The following is a 14,432-nucleotide window of genomic DNA, read 5'->3' on the forward strand; positions in this document are numbered from 1 at the left end:
TTCTCAAAACATTTAGAACTAATAGTTAGGTTTTATGGTGGAGAATTAGTGAATCGTCATTCACTTACCTTCAATTTATTTGCATGTTAGATTACGGCATCCCTTTTCTAGTATGTAAATGTTATTGTTGGATCCTAGCCCTAATTTTTCTTATTGGGTGATAATTAGGGATTCTTATTCTAATCTATCTTTGTCCTTTCTTCTATAAATGTCAAACGCAAACAACGCTGCTACTAGTTCTTTCACGTTGATGAGCCTTTGCCAAAAGGGCACCTTCGATGGAACGAACTTTAGTGAATGGATAAGATACATTCGCACCATTGCTCGCTATGAGGATAAGGAGTATGTCCTCGATGAGAAGCTCGAGAAGATCAACCCTGAAATCGCTACTCCGGCTGAAATTACCGCTTTTGAAACTCATGAGCGAGATGCAACGATGGTACATTGCATCATGATAGCCACCATGAACTCCAAATTCCAAAAGTCCTACGAGGACATGTACCCGTACGAGATGCATCAAGACTTATTGGAGAGATACCACCAGAACGCGAGACAAGAGCATTATGAGATTTTCACCAACATGATTTCCGCTAAGATGGGTCATGGAGAATCTCTTACCATGCACCTGCAAAAGATACAAAGGTATGTCGACCGCCTTCGCAAGTTAAATGTTGACTTTGGTGAAGACTTGGCGATCGACATGGTGCTTCACTCTTTGCCTCCGATGTACAATCAATTTAGGATGCCCTACCACATGAACAAAGAGGAGGTCACCCTAAGCAAACTCCAAGGTCTCTTGAGGGTTGCTGAGAGCAACTTCAAAGACAAGTCTGTTGCACCAACTCCCAATCCACCTGCTGCTCCTGTCTTGGCTATTGGTCAAGGAAAGGGAAAGAAGAGGAAGGCTTCGTCTAATAACTATCGCAAGGTTAAAGCCCGAGATGGTGCCTCTTCTAGTGGGACCAAAGTTGATCCCGCTAAGCCCTGCCCTAACCCGAAGGAGGCAGAGTGCCACCACTGCCACAAGACAGGACATTGGAAGAGAAGCTGCCTAGAGTACCTGCAAGCCATCAAGGAAGGAAAGATCAAGCCATCTTTCGCAGTTATATACACAATTATATCTAACGATTCTAATCATGCTACTTCTTGGGTTCTTGATACCGGTTGTGGTTACCACATTTGTTCTAATGTGCAGGGACTAAGAAGAAGTAGGGATGTGGAGCAAGGAAGAATCAATCTAATCATGGGGAATAGATGATCGTCGCCTGTGACCAAGATTGGAGTGTATTCTTTAGTGCTTAGGAATAATTTATGTTTAGATTTGAACAATTGTTGCTATACGCCAGAAATGGCTAGAAACATCATTTCATTTCATGGTTTATATAGACAAGGTTTTAGATTTTCTTTTAATAATGAGAATGGTTCTATTTTAGCTTATCTAAATGGTGTCTTTTACTTTGAAGCTATACCATGTAATGGAATTTATGAAACTGTTATGATTGTTGATAACTTAGGAAATGATGTTTTGAATATAGATTCTTCCACTAGTATGGATAAAGCATCCTTGTGGCATTGTCGTCTTGGACATGTCAACAAGAAACGCATAGCCCAACTCCAAAAGGATGGAGTGTTGGAGTCATTCGACCTTAGGGAAGATGACACATGCGAGTCTTGTTTACTTGGAAAGATGACTAAGTCACCCTTCATGAGTACATATGAAAGGGGTGAGGGTCTATTGGACCTAATACATACCGATGTATGTGGACCGTTTAGATCAACCACGAAGGATGGGAACCGCTTCTACGTGACTTTTACCGATGATTATAGTAGATATGGGTATATCTATTTATCAAGCAAAAGTTAGAAACCATTGAAAAGTTCAAAGAGTTCAAAAATGAAGTGGAGAATCAATTGGGCAGGAAAATCAAGATGCTTCGATCCGATCGAGGAGGAGAGTACCTAAGTCTTGAATTCCACGATTATCTCAAGGAGTGTGGAATAGTTTCGCAATTGACGCCTCATAGGACACCGCAGTTGAATGGTGTGGCAGAAAGGCGTAATCGAACTTTATTGGATATGGTTCGCTCTATGATGAGTCGTGCTTCACTACCTATCTCTTTTTGGGGGTATGCCTTAGAGACTGCCGCCCATATCCTTAACCGAGTCCCTACTAAGAAGGTTGCCAAAACACCTCACGAGATGTGGACAGGGAAGCTCCCTCGTTGGCACATATCAAGGTTTGGGGTTGCGAGGCTTTCGTAAGACGAGATACTCACGACAAGCTCGAACCTCGAAGTGAGCGATGTATTTTCATCGGCTACCCGCAGACATCCTTTGGATATCTCTTCTATAGACCGAAGGACAATGTTGTCTTCATTGCGAGGAGAGGAGTTTTCCGAGAGCGAGAACTCATAGGCCAAGGAGACAGTGGGAGGCAAATCGAGCTTGAAGAGATTCAAGAGTTGATAGATGAAGGAACCTCTGCCGCTGGCACTCAACCCAAGGAGGAAACTCCGGTTGAACCGATTGACGAGTCCTTACCTCTTAGATGTTCCGATAGAGTTAGAGTTCATCCCCAGTTTTATGGTTTTCATATTACTACTGAAGGGGACATGTATATTAGTGATGGTACACTAATAAATCTTGATGAACCTAATAGCTATAAGGAAGCCATGGCAGGCCCGGAGTCTGCGAAATGGAAAGAGGCAATGGATAGCGAGATCCAATCCATGTTTGATAACCAAGTTTGGAATTTGGTTGATTATGTGCCCGAACGTAAGACCGTGGGGTGCAAATGGATCTTCAAGAAGAAGACAGACGTGGATGGAAAAGTACACACGTATAAAGCGCGATTGGTTGCGAAGGGCTTTACTCAAACTCCCAGAGTTGACTATGATGTGACCTTCTCACCAGTTGCGAAGATTAAATCTATTAGAGTGATGCTAGCAATTGCCGCATTTCATGATTATGAGATTTGGCAAATGGATGTCAAGACCGCTTTCCTTAACAGAAAGTTGGCTGAGGATGTTTACATGGCTCAGCCAGAGGGGTTTGTGGATCCGAAGCATCCGAATAGAGTGTGTAAGCTTGAGAAGTCCATTTATGGACTTAAGCAAGCGTCTCACAGATGGAATCTTTGCTTCGATGAGAAAGTCAAAGAGTTTGGATTTGTACGAAGCGAAGACGAATCATGTGTATATGTCAAAGCTAGTGGGAGTATAGTAAGCTTCCTCGTTCTATATGTCGATGACATATTACTCATAGGAAACGATATCCCGACTCTACAGGAGGTTAAGTCCTGGCTCGGGAAGTGCTTCACTATGAAGGACCTCGGAGAGGCTTCTTACATTTTGGGAATAAGGATAGTAAGAGAAAGAAGTAAGAGACTAATTGGACTTAGTCATAATACTTACTTAGAGAAGGTACTAAAACGTTTTAGTATGGAAAACTCGAAGAAGGGAGAATTACCGATACAAAGTAATGCCAAGTTGAGTAAGACTCAAAGTCCGAGTACCGAAGCTGAGATAGCAGAAATGAGCCGAGTACCATATGCTTCCGCAGTTGGCTCAATCATGTACGCTATGACTTGTACTCGCCCTGATGTAGCCTTCGCTTTGAGCATGGTTAGCAGATATCAAGGGAATCCTGGCAGAGCACATTGGATTGCGGTGAAGAATATCCTTAAGTACCTTCGGAGGACGAAGGAATGGTTCTTAGTCCTCGGGGGGAGTGATGACTTGAAGGTGCGAGGGTATAGTGACGTCAGTTTGTAGACCGACAAGGACAACTACCGTTCGCAGTCGGGCTGGGTCTTTACCCTGAATGGAGGAGCAGTGACATGGAAGAGTTCCAAGCAGGAAACCGTTGTTGATTCAACGTGCGAATCAGAGTACATTGCAGCGAGCGAAGCGTCGAAGGAGGCAATATGGCTGAAGAACTTCATTGGTGATCTTGGAGTTGTACCTGCCATAAAGGAGCCCATGGAGATTTTCTGTGATAACGAAGGAGCGGTTGCCTTGACCAAGGAACCGAGGGATCATGGTAGATCAAGACATATCGACAGAAAATATCACTTCATTAGACATCGTGTAGAAGAAGGACAACTCGTAGTGAAGCGGATATCATCAAAAGATAACCCAACAGATCCGCTTACGAAGGGACTGAGTGGGGTTAAGCACTTGCAGCATGCTAGGAGTATTGGGCTGAAGGATGATATTAGCATAGATTAGATAGTGTTAGAAACGTGTAATAGATAAATGTAATTAACATTTGATGATTAAATAAAGGAGTTTTATTTATGAGTAATGTTACTATCTTATGTTAATTATTTAACTATTGTTTCACTTTGCATGTTTTGACTTCCAGAATAATTGAGTTTATTAGGAATAATCGAATTGTTCAAATTATCCACAATCGTTCATATGTTGGAAGTAGATATGAATGAAGATTGTCATGAATTGGTGTGTAGATTGTCTAAATGGTGTTAGACATAGCAAAGGGTTGCTACAACATTCATGAGTGCTTATGAACTAGTTTTGAGCATTGGAACAAACCCGCGCTTGCTGGAATCACCTTATGGAATATGATATAAAAGAGTGATCGCAAGACGATAATATCATATCGTCTTAAAACCTAGATATATGGTTTGTTATTTGTTAATTGATTGTACATTGATAATGCGAAAACGCATCAGTAACTCGGTGTTATAAAACGCATTGTTGTGTATAGTTGGTTAATGAATAAGTAAATGCATATAAGTCGAAGTTTATATGTAACTTTTATCTAAGAAGGTAAAAGCGATATCTCGGCCGCTCGATGATTTGATTTGAGTTATGTGTCGGGCCCGGTCAGAATTGAATTGATGTGTTCGATTAAGTTCTATGTCAAATAAATCAGAGATCGAGAAACCTAAATGCTTGACTAACCATTCCATAGGATTGTCAGCATGATATCTAACAGAGGACTGTACGATCCCTTATCTAAAGGACAAGATTGATTAGATCAGAGTTTGACAGCGTCTTTGAGAGCTACGATTGCAAACTGAATTGTACTTGTGCATATAGTTACTAGACTTATCCAAGTGGGAGACTGTTGGAATAGTGTCTAAGGCTGCAACTATATTAGGCAAGTATTTGACCCGGTTGTGCATGGTCCTTTTGGGTTGCCTTCACCATAGCAACTTGATAGGATGATTTATTAAGAGAGAATAAATATTATTAATATATTATGAGAATAATATAAAGAATAATATATTGTTATTTGATTAATATAAGTCATAGAATTAATTGGAATTAATTTGGTGACTTAAAGAGATTAATTAAATAAGAGGGTATAAACTGTCAATTGTTTGATAGTTAAACTTTAGACTGTAAATCCATATAGATATGGATTGGACGGATTCTAGAAGCTAAGGGATAGCTCAAATCGTCCAAGAGTTATCTAAGGAATGGATTTGGATAGCCTTAAGAGAAGATTATCCAATTAGGGTTTAGGTTGTAACCCTTAAGGAGTCTACAAGTATAAATAGACCCTATGGCCAAGGGAAATCGGCACTCACTACTAGAAAAACAGCCTTTTACGACGCTCATTGCGCGTCGTAAAAGGCTCAGACGACGCGCAAATGTGTGTCAAGGAAGGCCCTGTCATAAAGAGAGACGACGCGCATTTACGACGCTCATTTACGACGCGCGTTTACGACACGCAATGCGTATCAAGGAAGGCCCTGTCATAAAGGAAGACGACACGCATTCGCGTGTCGTAACCTTACGACGCGCGTGTTAATGACACGCAATGCGTATCAAGAAAGCCCATGTCAAGAAAGGCCATGTCATAAATGAAGACGACACACATTTTTGCGTATCGTAAATTTAAATGTTTAAAAAAAATAAATTCATATATTTATTAATTTTTAAATTAAATTTGCATTTAATTTCTCATAATAGAAATAAAATACCATATACAAAAAATACAATCCATTGCATAATATAAAATAAAATTTCATACTAAAAAAATAAAATAAATTGCACAAATTATAATGTCATACAAAGAATCATTCAAATTTTAAACAAAAATAATACATTGCTTACATGGGTTATACATTCCTATAAAACTAACAAATAATCATACAACTCTGTTTGTTACTGGAAAGGAATGTCAAACATGATTACAAGTCTCCCTTAATCTTGATTACTCACCTGCTTAAGTAGAATGTTGTTGTTGAGAAGGTTACCTAGCAACAGAGAAAAACACAACACCTCTCCCACAATCACAACATCATTTACAAAGAAAGGGTTGTCAATTACTTTCATTAAGACTTTCATTCAATCACAGAAATATTAAATAAAAGGGTGAAAAAGTAACTTACTTTTGATAAGTTGATCTCCCTTAGAGCAAACACAGCTAAAGCATTGAACAAGACCCTATTTCAAAATTTTATAAATACACAAATCATGATACCTGATATTGGAATACACACTTTGAGACATGAATTAATACGATTAGATTAACCTGGATACATAGGAAGTAAAGATGGAAGGTGCCAGAACTCCGGGGGCATTGGGTTGGTTCCTTCCCACTCGCACACACCAAGCCAGAACTCCACTTAATCCAGCACCAAAATAAGCCTGCATTCAGAAAGCTGCAGGGGTGAGTCACAATTCAAGAATCTGTTAAAATTTGAGGAATAACATGTTCAACCAAAACCATATTAGAAAACAGGGTTAAATGTGAAACATAGCAATGTAATAATTATCAAGGTGCTGGAATACTTGAAATCTAGATTATTTGCTTGTTTGTACATCCAGACGATTTTATCACGAACATAAGTCATGTTATCAACTTTCTGAAGAAGTATACCAAGACATTTGTAGGAGAAGAATACTCTCAATAAGATAATTTAATTAAAAAAATGTAATGATAATGATAATGAGTTCATACCTGTGAAGTAGTGCAGAATGCTCATCATCATATGTATAAAGCTCATACTGCTTTGCAAAAGCATTTCCAAGAGAAATGACCCAATCAATGTCTTGAACAACATCCAAAGTTTTTGCAAGAAACTGCAAACAAAAAAAGAAATAAATAACAATTAATGACATGAAAAGTAAAATCGCTATCCATATGAATTATAACACATACATTGATTGTCATATCATCCTACGTTTCTTGATAATTAAGGTCTTCTTTAAGGTCTTTAGTGTCACTGACAGCTTTCATTTTTGGAATCTAGAGCTTAACAAAACAATATATAAGTTAGAGTTAGGTCAAAGCATCATAACTAATCCAATTCCAAACACATTAAAAATAAAAATAAATAAAGATTATTGCAATAGATGCAGGAATCTTGATTCTTGGCCTGCAAACTACATAAAATCAGAAATAAAGACAAAGTGGAGCTTTAATCTTACCTTGAAAACAAACCAAAAATCAAGAATATACCATTCAAACCCAAGCCCAACAAGAATAAGTGACATGAACTCCCAAAATTTTATTGGTTCCATATTCGTTATAAAGTAAGCCTGGAAATTTAAAAAATAATAAAAACTCCATATATTATATTGTCTCAAGTAAAATTGAAAACGTTTATTTAAATTACCTCTTCTGCAGCTCTCTTTGAGGCAGATCCATCTGAAGCTAGAGCTCTTTCAGCACATACATGAGCAAGTGCAACATTCTCAACATATGTGAAATCATACATGTTTGTTCCATCCCCTATAATAAACTGGTAATCCAAAAATCAACCAAAGAATGTAAAAATTAAAATCAGTTTCAATTAAATAGAGACTCATTAAAAACTTATATAATCGTTGTGGACGTGGACGTCTTGGCTTCCTTCACTTACTAGGTGTTCTAGAAATTGAGTTAGTAAACGAAGTCGGTTCCTGTAGGATTTAAAACAAATTGATATGTTAATAACAGTATGAGGATAAATACAAGTAAGAGAAGAAAAAAACAAACCTTTTTTCACACTCATCCACAAGAGGCTCGACTGGAAGAAGAGATCGAACGGATAGGATTAAACCTTTGATGAAATCCTCGGGGCATTCATCGTCTAGGAGTTGTCCGACAACTAGGGGAGCATTCCCTGGGTTGACCTATAAAGATAACAGATAAGTCTTTAGATATACCTGGGATTTTGTTGGATGGAATTGAATGAGTGGTGATATTTAATATTTTATACCTTCTGAACATAACCTTCGATATACCGAAGCATGTTGTTGGTATAAAGGTAGTGAGTGAGATCTGGAACAAAGCCAAAGCGATCACACACGTTGATTAATGGCCTTGCATCAGGAAGCTTGGCTTCCATTAGGAAATTCTTGGTCTTTTCAGCATCATAGAAATTTGATTCCCGTGTTACTCGTTCAACCTCCTTGATTTGCCTTGTCTTTGCACCTGCCTCGATGTACTTGAAGTGTATGTCAGGATCCTCACTGTGATAATGATTGGTGTTGGTAAAATTGGAAGTATGCAAGCACGAAAGACAAAATCCAAGTTATCTGAAGAGAAAGAGATTACCTTGAGCTCAAATACGACCCCAAGAAGAAGTAAAGGCCTTCATATGATTTAAATTGTTCGAAAATTTTAATGCATGATTCAACACCCAGCTGCTCACAATACTCCTTGGCAACCTACATTCCAAACAATAGTATCAGTACCAAATAGGTTCAACTCTGATGTTCAAATAATAACCATTAACATAGAAAAATCAGATCCATTGTTACCTGGACGATGATCTGAAGGTTTCCTCTTAAATTGACCAATAAAAGATCCTTCATGCACTCTAGAGCCCATTCCCGTGATAAAGTCCCAAAAAATTCCACAAGAGACTGTGGCTCTATTGCATGGGTATTCACAATGACACGTTTGATATCTGGCAACTCGCTGTAATGTTGCAAATAAATAAATAAATAAATCAAACAAGTAATAGAGGTTTTAAGGTAAAAAATATATATAAAAAAAAAACAAGTAAATTTTGGACATTAACCAACCTGAAGGGCCCGGACATAAAGACCTGCTTTCTCACAAAGTTGAGCAATTCGAGGGCGATCATAGTGACTGAACATCCCATTAGTTAATATGGCATCAGCAACATTAGGGAATGTTACAAGGTTGATTTCAAGGACCTGTGGAAAATAAGAAGAATGAATTTAAAGTTGGTTTAATGAAAAGGTGATTATAAATTGTGTGTGAGGATATATCATATATGTAACCTTGGTTTGGAGGTGAGCATGTTCGGGTAAATTGGGTTTAAGAACATCCAAGAGGAAAGCTGTTGCCTCTCGTATCAAGTTCCTCTGAGGATACGGAAGAAAAAGTTTAAAATTAGTTTAACTAAGAAGTAATTTATTTAAATATTTAAAACTGTTTATTAAATGTTATAAGGATTGTTAACATGCCTGAAGGAAAAGATCTGTAATGGTGTTGTAATCAACAGGACAACCTCCTTCCATTTGGGACATCATTAAAGCAAAATTTACAGCACCCTGCAAAAAACAATTATGTTAATGATCTAACTTCCATGCACCTATATTTATGTCATCCAAATTGAGAATAGAGGATTTATAATAGTAAAACTTTTTCACTATTTTTTGTGCCACATCAGCGCCAACTCAACAGCCCAAAAACCTCAACATATTTCTATTATAGTAAATCACTGAGCTTATTTATGGGTCCTACCAATTTCAGTTTATTAATTAAAAAAAATCTTATGGATGTTTAATACCTGAGGATCTGATCGAAGAATTGTTTGCAGAAGGAAGAGATAATCAGGTGAATACCCAACCTGCGTGAATTAAAGACAATTTTATAAGGATCTAAAGCAAGATGAAGACTAAATGTAGAGAAATTAGTAAATTACTGCAGTTAAAGATATGCAGCATACCTGCTTGGAGTAAATCAGAATTTTATCAAACTCCTTTCTTTCAGCAAAAGCTGCAACAACTTTGGGGGTGGCTCTAGCTTTTATGTAAATTTTTAATGCAAGATCATTGTCCACTGTCTACAATTCAAAGAAGATAACACAAATGTCAAAATTAGTAAAAACACAAAACCTTGTAAACTTGTGCACTTCATACCTTCACAAGGTCTCCAAGTTCCTCACTACATTCCAACTTTCATGACTTCAAAATCTTCAAGCCCTATGGTTTTCACCTTACAACCATTTTCAGAATCTTCTTCTTCAATCTCTTTATCTATCACATCACTGAAATCCTCCAATGATTCATCCGTTTCACATATGGTTAACTTCCTTAGATTCAGCAAGTGGCTTACACATGGCGTGGGACCCACTAAAGAATGTGAACGGCTGTAAATGACCACAGGGTCATCGCTTGGAATTTCAGAATTGCCAGCTGGTAGTGGGAGAGGACCAAATGTATCAGAAAAGTCCAATTCAAGAGTATCTGATGTTTCATTGGGAGGGTTTTTTGGGAATTGGAAATAGTTCTTGGAGGATTTGAATGACTTGTTTTCAATTAAAGCAGTTAATTGAGAAGAAACCATTATGGAAATTGGAAAACAGAAAGGAGTGTTTTGTTCGCGTTTGTATTAGTATTACAGACTATGGATGGAAAGATACTAAGATTCGAGCTGATGAAAGGCTTCTACCAATGGCTTTAATTAGAAGGAAGTTCAAGTAAACAATTGGATTTTCAAAGAAATTTGAGAGAATGCTGATTTATGTGTGTGTTGGAATCACCAAAAAAGACTCATGGAAAGCATTAAATCTAAGAAAGAATACGACCTGTGAGGTTCAAGAAAACCCCATTCGTTTACCTCCAATCACCAAAGACCACCACTTCTTCATTCTTCTTCCTTCGATCTGTCCAAACCCCAAAGGTCCTCCGATTTCTACCGATGACGGAGTCTAAGAAGCCAAGGAAGGCTCACCGGGAACCAATAATTTCCTCCTCCTCCTCATGAATAGATCGATCATCCTGATCTACCAGTCGTTACTTGCCCTACTCCATCGGACTAGCTGAGTCCCCTCCCTACATGTAATCTGCTGGCGACAAGGAAGAACAGCCAAGGAGACCGTCGGAGCACCTCCCCCCCCCCCCAAGCTGTGGCAGACAAGAGAAGCGTCGCTGATTCTCCCTTCTCCTCTTGTCAAATCGATCCCGCACCAGAGGTGCTTCCCCTTTCTCGATTGAATTCCATCATCGAGCCACCATGGCTGCTTGCGTTCCCATCTTCCTTTCTCGATAGATGAACCACGACCACCGGACCAAAACTCCCGCTACCTTCGTCATTCTAATTCCCCTTTTTCGATTTATCTGTGGGGAATAAGAAACAAACGAGAATCAATATTTGGATTCTAATATTGAGACTTGAGAGTATAATACTTAATTAGGGCTTTTTCTGAAAATTTCATCATCGAGTGGGGAATAAGAAAACTATTGGCGAGTATTCTCAATAACAGCAGAGAGATGAAGAAGGTGAAATTACAGCAACGATGAAGTAGATGAATGGAAATCAGAAGCCCTTTTTCTTGATTGAGATGATGAAGTTGAGAGATGGAGATGAAATCGTAACCTTCGATCTTTGATTGAGAAGTTGCACAACAGTGTGAGGAGAATGAAAGATGCGTGAAAATGCTTAGGGCAGGGAGGGTAGCGGGCTTTTCTAATTTTTTGGCTTTTCTTTTCCCGCTTGTAACTAAGGAACGCGCGTTCATTAAAATTATAAAGCGACACATATAGAGGGCGCGCATTTAAGGTACAGCGCCCTCCGTGTTTTTAATTTTTTTTTCTTTTGACACTAATTTAAAGGCACGCAATAATGCGTGACCTAAATCCTTAAATTTTTTGAAGAGATGACACTTTTTTAATGTCACTCTCGTATGCGTAACATATATTAATGAGTGTCGTAATTTGCGCGTCGTAAAAGGCTATTTTTCTAGTAGTGACTTCATCTAAAGCATAGAAACCCTGGCCGATTTCCTCCCCTCTCCTCTCTCCCAAATCATCCTCTTTGCTATTTGGTGTTTGTAAGCCATTAGAGGAGTGACAATTGTGACTCTAGAAGCTCCAAGACAACAAGATCAACAAGGAAATCAAAGGTATGATTCTAGATCTGTTTTTAACATTGTTCTTATTCCTAAATAGTCATTAGAAGTCTTGGATTCAAAGCATGTTTATTTAGAAAGCCTAGATTTAAGAATTAGGGTTTTGCATGCGCACATAGGAAAGTTCTTATGGTTAAAACCCATCATTAGTTTCAAGAATATATGATATTATCGTCTCACAATCACTCGTGATAAAATCCATGAAGTGATTCAGATGAGCGTGGGTTTAATCCAATACTCAAATCTTATTACAGGAGTACTCATGAACACTGCAGGAAGCTTGTGCTATGTCTAAAACACCTATACAATCTACAGTCAGATTCATGACAGTCTAGCTTCAATACCTACTTCCAAAGTATGATCGAATATGGATGGTTTGAACAGCCTAGTTATTCAGGAAGTCAAAACATGAAAAGTGAAACACAATAATAATTGAATCCAATATGGTCTCATAAATTATGAATATAAATAAAACACCTTTTATTTAATCACCATATTGATTACAAATTATTCATTGTATAATGTTTCGATTAATAAACTAAAAGCAACCATGAGGGGGATAGAGTACACCGGTGAACATCGTTCACAACACCTATAGGTTATGAACCTGCTAGCGTTCCACTGGACTGTCTAGAAGGAGTCTGTGGTCGTTATCCATACTCCGCTGAATAACTAGATCAACAACAACAACAACATCGAGGCCTCTCATCTGTTTATTACACACCAACTATCTACCCATGTTCTACCCAACATATTAGTAGACAAAAATATATATTTTCATACATACTTTAAAACCTGTATATCATTTTCATTCAATATATATTCCAGATAACAGATGAGGCATACCACATAACACGTATTCCATAGAAAACAATTCAGATCTATGAGATAAAATAAAGTGAATATCCATTCACGCATACAATCATAAAATATACACATAACAAGTATATCATATAAAATACTTCATAGTTACTCGTTAGAAGAAAGTAACTATACCCTCACACATATAAACCACAATTTACTTAATACACTCAAACCGCACTTGTATTATTATCGTGTTTATGAAAGGTAGTATACACTCACTTGATCAGAAGATGATTGGACAGCACTACGACTTGCAGAAGTAGAAATCCACAGCAGATCTGGAAGATCTCCACAAAAATCGAACTTCTCGCGGGCAGAGCTTCGGCTCGGGAACCGCACTTCTCGGGATCTTCGGGATCTCGGGACTTGCCTCGGGGCTAGAGTATGATACCGGGGCTTCGGGGTATTTCTGGCACACAAAACGATGCAAAACGGGAGAGAGAAGAGAAGAAATTGGCAAAATAGCCGGCTGCCTTCGGATCCCTTTTATAGAGGCTGGAACCTCGGAGTACGCGGGGCGTACAGGCGTACGCGGGGCGTACTAGCCTCCGAAATCGTCACTGCATGCGTCATCCGAAGTGCCGACACTCTTCGGAGTACGTGGGGCGTACGTCGGATCGGACTGGTGACTCGGCTTCGGATAATGCCGGATTTTTGATTTAAAAATAAATACAATTTATTTATCAAACTTCGGAAATTCATATCTTCTTCATACGAACTCCGTTTTCGACGTTCTTTATATCCACGGAAAGGTGAGACTATGCTCTACAACTTTTGTTTAGACTCCGTCGGCTAATTTTGACTTTATTTTTATTATTTATTTTTAATAGGCCGCGACAGAAAAACTTCGTTATAAATTCATAACTTCTTCGTTTGACGTCCGTTCTCGCCTAACTTTTTATTGCTTCGATACCAACAATGAGATCTTCGATTCTCATTTAGATTGCTTCGGCTAAAAACCGCTCGATCTCAAATCGAGTATTTCAGGTTGCACACCGCTAATTCGAAACTTCGATAAATCATAACTTCCTCATACGAAGTCAGATTTGGGCGTTCTATATATATTCGGAAACCTCGTTTCAACTACTACAACATTAACCAAAGATATTAAGTTTATTTTACACTTAAATTTTGACGCTTATTTTTATTCTTAATTAATCAGACCACATAATTAAGCAATTAAGCACAAAACACATAATACTCAAATAATACATTCTTATTATTTCAAAATGGGTTACAAAGGTTAATCTAGACTACTACATTGCTAAAAATGGCAAGCCCGAAAACACAGGCGTTACAGTGTTTAAACAATTTTAGGACTTACAACCATAAGTCTGAAATGTTTACACTTTTTGCCATTTCTCACAATTCGAACTATGAAGAGGGATGTCATAATCATAATCGAATTTGAGAATGCAAATATCACAATTGCTATCTCCTTAAAATCAACTTAGTGAAAGCGTTTCCTCACAATCATTTTCATGAATTAAAGAGAAACCTT

At 38.1% G+C, this 14,432-nt stretch overlaps 2 protein-coding genes across 2 annotated transcripts; both read right to left on the reverse strand.

The window, feature by feature from the left end:
- Positions 1-6,601: 6,601 nt before the first annotated feature.
- LOC128125902 (clathrin heavy chain 1-like) lies at positions 6,602-8,897 on the reverse strand. The gene is made up of 10 exons (XM_052770792.1): positions 8,724-8,897; positions 8,518-8,630; positions 8,180-8,432; positions 7,957-8,093; positions 7,795-7,880; positions 7,595-7,710; positions 7,407-7,517; positions 6,937-7,058; positions 6,768-6,881; positions 6,602-6,665 (listed from the first exon to the last, which is right to left on the reverse strand). The coding sequence occupies exons 1-10, from the start codon at positions 8,775-8,777 to the stop codon at positions 6,602-6,604; spliced, it is 1,170 nt and encodes a 389-aa protein (XP_052626752.1). The 5' UTR covers positions 8,778-8,897.
- Positions 8,898-8,981: 84 nt separating this feature from the next.
- LOC128133391 (clathrin heavy chain 1-like) lies at positions 8,982-10,503 on the reverse strand. The gene is made up of 7 exons (XM_052770793.1): positions 10,153-10,503; positions 10,077-10,112; positions 9,884-10,000; positions 9,725-9,784; positions 9,399-9,485; positions 9,213-9,296; positions 8,982-9,125 (listed from the first exon to the last, which is right to left on the reverse strand). The coding sequence occupies exons 1-7, from the start codon at positions 10,501-10,503 to the stop codon at positions 8,982-8,984; spliced, it is 879 nt and encodes a 292-aa protein (XP_052626753.1).
- Positions 10,504-14,432: the final 3,929 nt, after the last annotated feature.

This window comes from Lactuca sativa, chromosome 4, assembly GCF_002870075.4.
Source record: "Lactuca sativa cultivar Salinas chromosome 4, Lsat_Salinas_v11, whole genome shotgun sequence".
NCBI classification, from domain to species: Eukaryota; Viridiplantae; Streptophyta; class Magnoliopsida; order Asterales; family Asteraceae; genus Lactuca; species Lactuca sativa.